At 42.6% G+C, this 3,217-nt stretch overlaps 1 protein-coding gene across 1 annotated transcript in view; it reads right to left on the bottom strand.

Moving 5' to 3' along the window:
* Positions 1–1,165: 1,165 nt before the first annotated feature.
* EMH_0007830 (uncharacterized protein) overlaps positions 1,166–3,217 on the bottom strand; it is a gene marked incomplete at both ends in the record, with an annotated part of 3,956 nt that continues 1,904 nt past the window's right edge. Inside the window, 3 exons of the mRNA XM_013498139.1 lie at positions 1,166–1,257; positions 1,582–2,050; positions 2,215–2,284. Of these exons, the coding sequence (XP_013353593.1) occupies positions 1,166–1,257; positions 1,582–2,050; positions 2,215–2,284 (631 nt within the window). The remainder of the gene's footprint in view (positions 1,258–1,581; positions 2,051–2,214; positions 2,285–3,217) is intronic.

The raw sequence follows: 3,217 nt of genomic DNA, 5'->3' as shown, positions 1-3,217 counted from the left end.
TTCTAATGTGTATGCATACATATATATAATAAGTAGATGCATATATCTGTATATATTATTATGGTGTACATTGTACATTTGTTCATACTAAACAGAATAAAAAATAATAAAAACAAAAATACAAATAAAATAAAAGAAAAACGGCAGTCACCCAACAGCCTCAGCTGTATTTACTGCCGCTTTATTGTTTTGTGTTTCTCTGCTCGGGTAGCTTATTTTATTTTATTTTATTTTATTTTATTTTATTTTATTTTATTTTATTTTATTTTATTTTATTTTATNTATTTTATTTTATTTTATTCTATTTTATTTTATTTTATTTTATTTTATTTTATTTTATTTTATTTTATTTCCTTGTTTTGTATCTGTTGCTTCCTTCGGATCTTTTGTGTCTGCCTTCGCCGTTTATTTTTATTTTTTTGTTTCTGCTGTTGCTTCTGTTGTTTTGTGTTTTTTTATCGTTTCTTTGTTTGTTTTTCTGTGTTTTGTGTTGTTGTAGTTGTTTATATCTTTATTTCGTTTGTTTCTTTCTCTTCTTTATTTTGCTTCCTTTTTTTTTTTTTGTTTTTGTTGTTTTTTGTTTCTGCTGTTTATGTTGCTGTGACAGCTGCGGCGCCTGAATCCCCCAAATTCGTCTTCATTTATTTTCACTATTTATTTATTTATTTATTTATTATTTATTGTTTATTTATTTATTTCTCTCTCGAGTTGCTGAGTGGGTTGTATGCTATACACCCCGGCTGCATGGGGTGTACGTACACCTGAGGCCCCCTCCGGAGCAGCAGCAACTGCAGCAACTGCAGCAGCTGCAGCAGATGTTTTGTTGCTGTTTCAGCTGTATGTACACCTCGCGCGTGTGCTGTCTGTACACCCCATGCGGTGCTGATCGTATGCAAGCACAGACGAAAAAAGAAAAGAAATTAATTAATTGTAAAACAAAATAAAGCCTGAGTCAGAGGCAAAACGCCAACAAAAAGGAACCCTAAACCCCAAACCCTAAACCCTAAACCCTAAACCCTAGTAATAGTCTTGAAAAGAAATAACTCGGTGAAGGAGGAACGGCCTGAATAGCAGCAACAAACAAACGCATATTTAGATGATAGACTGGGCGACAGAGAGAGAAAGAGGGAGGGTTTACAAGGGTTTAGGGTTTAGGGTTTAGGGTTTAGGGTTTATATGATTGCCTGAAGTTTTCGTTCTCCACGTCTATGAAGGACTCGTCAGGCCCGTGACGGGTATTCGACGTCACCGACAAACCTGCGCACAAACCCTAAACCCTAAACCCTAAACCCTAAACCCTAAACCCTAAACCCTAAACCCTAAACTCTAAACCCTAAACCCTAAACCCTAAACACTAAGGTATGAAGAAGCGTTTTCACTAGGAGGTAATGTTTATGAGTGTAAGATAAATCAGAGACATCAGCTATACCCACCGATACAATCAAGGGTTTAGGGTTTAGGGTTTAGGGTTTAGGGTTCTGTCTCTCATACCGACTCCACTTAAGGGTTTCCATATGCTTGTGTGTTATAAATAAAGTCTAGGGTTTAGGGTTTAGGGTTTAGGGTTTAGGGTTTGCGTACTGATCCACTTAAGCTTCGAGTTCCACCGCCCCCCCTTGAGGTGCGTCAGCTGCAGCACAGCAGTATGCAGGGGGCCGGGGCCCCCGCCCCCCGGCGGCAGCAGCAGGGGGCCCCTCTCCCGCTCATAAGCATCGTGGTGGTCGCTGCTGCTTAGAGGGGGGCCCCCAAGGGCCCCAGGGGCCCCAGGGGCCCCGGGGGCCTCAGGGGCCCTGGGGCCCCCTGCAGCAGTAGGTCCTCTCCTTGGGTGCGCTGTTCTCGCGTTTGCTGCTGCTGCACCCCCAGCAGCAGAAGCAGCAGCAGCAGCAGCAGCAGAAGCAACTGGCTGCGTAGCTTTTCCTGGGTATTCTAGCGTTACAGTATTCGCAGCAGAGTCGAAGACAAAGGAACCCACAACCACCTGCTCAGGTAGGGGGGCCCCCAACAGAGCGGGGGCCCTGCTGGGTGCGAACGCCGCCTTGTAGCAGTCACTCTAAACCACCACACACAACAATAAACCCTAAACCCTAAACCCTAAACCCTAAACCCTAAACCCTGAACCCTGAAACAACTTGGAATAGATAATACCTACCCACCAAACCCCTAAACCCTAAACCCTAAACCCTAAACCCTAAACCCTAAACCGTCGAGCCGTACTGTTTTTCCCTCTAGACGGGCCTGTACGACTTTGAGTGCCGCCACAGCCAGCTGTTTGTCTGCTTCTGACCTGCACAGAGAAACCCAAAAGTAAACAAAAAAAAAAACAAATTCAGGTGTATATACACCCCAAAACCCTCCTCATCGATGCTGCATACAGTCGTAGAGAAAGCTAACAATTACACCGTCTGGCACTGGCAGCTGCTGCTGCAGCAAAAGCAGCAGCAACAGAAAAACCTAAAGAAGAAGCAGCAGCAGCAGCCCCGCCACCACCACCACAACCAACGACAAAAACAACAAAACAAAAACAGCATCATTTGCAGCAGCAACACCCGCATCAGCAGCACTACCAGCACGAACAGCAGCAGCAGCAACAGCAGCAGCAGCAGCAGCAGCAGCAGCAGCAACCGTCGTGTGTATACACCTGAGTACGAGTACTTTGTTGTTGGGTAGGAATCGAAGATAGCGATAGTAAGTAACAGCTATAACGGGGGAGTTCGCCGCTAAATTATTAATTAATTCTTGGCTTATGGGGGCCCCCGTTGGCTGCTGCAGCTGCTGCTGCAGCTGCTGCTGCAGCTGCTGCAGCGTCCTGCGGCGGCGGTCGTCGAGGTGTATATTCCCCATATCACGCACACGACGCAGATACACACATTTACTTATATATATACCATCAAGACGAACGCGGGGGGCCTCAAAGAACACCCTAAATACACAAACAAATTATATTTATATTTATCTATTTATACTCGTAAAATAATATAAAACTTGAATAAAATGAAAACAAAAGAAAAAGAAATAAAAAAACAAAAAAAAACAAAAAAATAATAAAACAAAAAAAAAAGAAAAAACGGAGCAGAGATAAAGAAGTGGCGTTCGTACCGTTCCCCCAAAAACAGCAAAAACAGAAATATATCCAGCAAGAACAAAACAGAAATAATAAAACAAAAACAAAGAAACAATAAAACAAAAAAAGAAATAATAAAAAGAAAGAAAGAAGAGA

This window comes from Eimeria mitis, genomic scaffold (genome assembly GCF_000499745.2).
Source record: "Eimeria mitis Houghton genomic scaffold, Emh_scaff321, whole genome shotgun sequence".
NCBI lineage: Eukaryota > Apicomplexa > Conoidasida > Eucoccidiorida > Eimeriidae > Eimeria > Eimeria mitis.
Note: the sequence above shows the minus strand (reverse complement) of the source record. Positions and strands in the feature narration are given on the sequence as shown.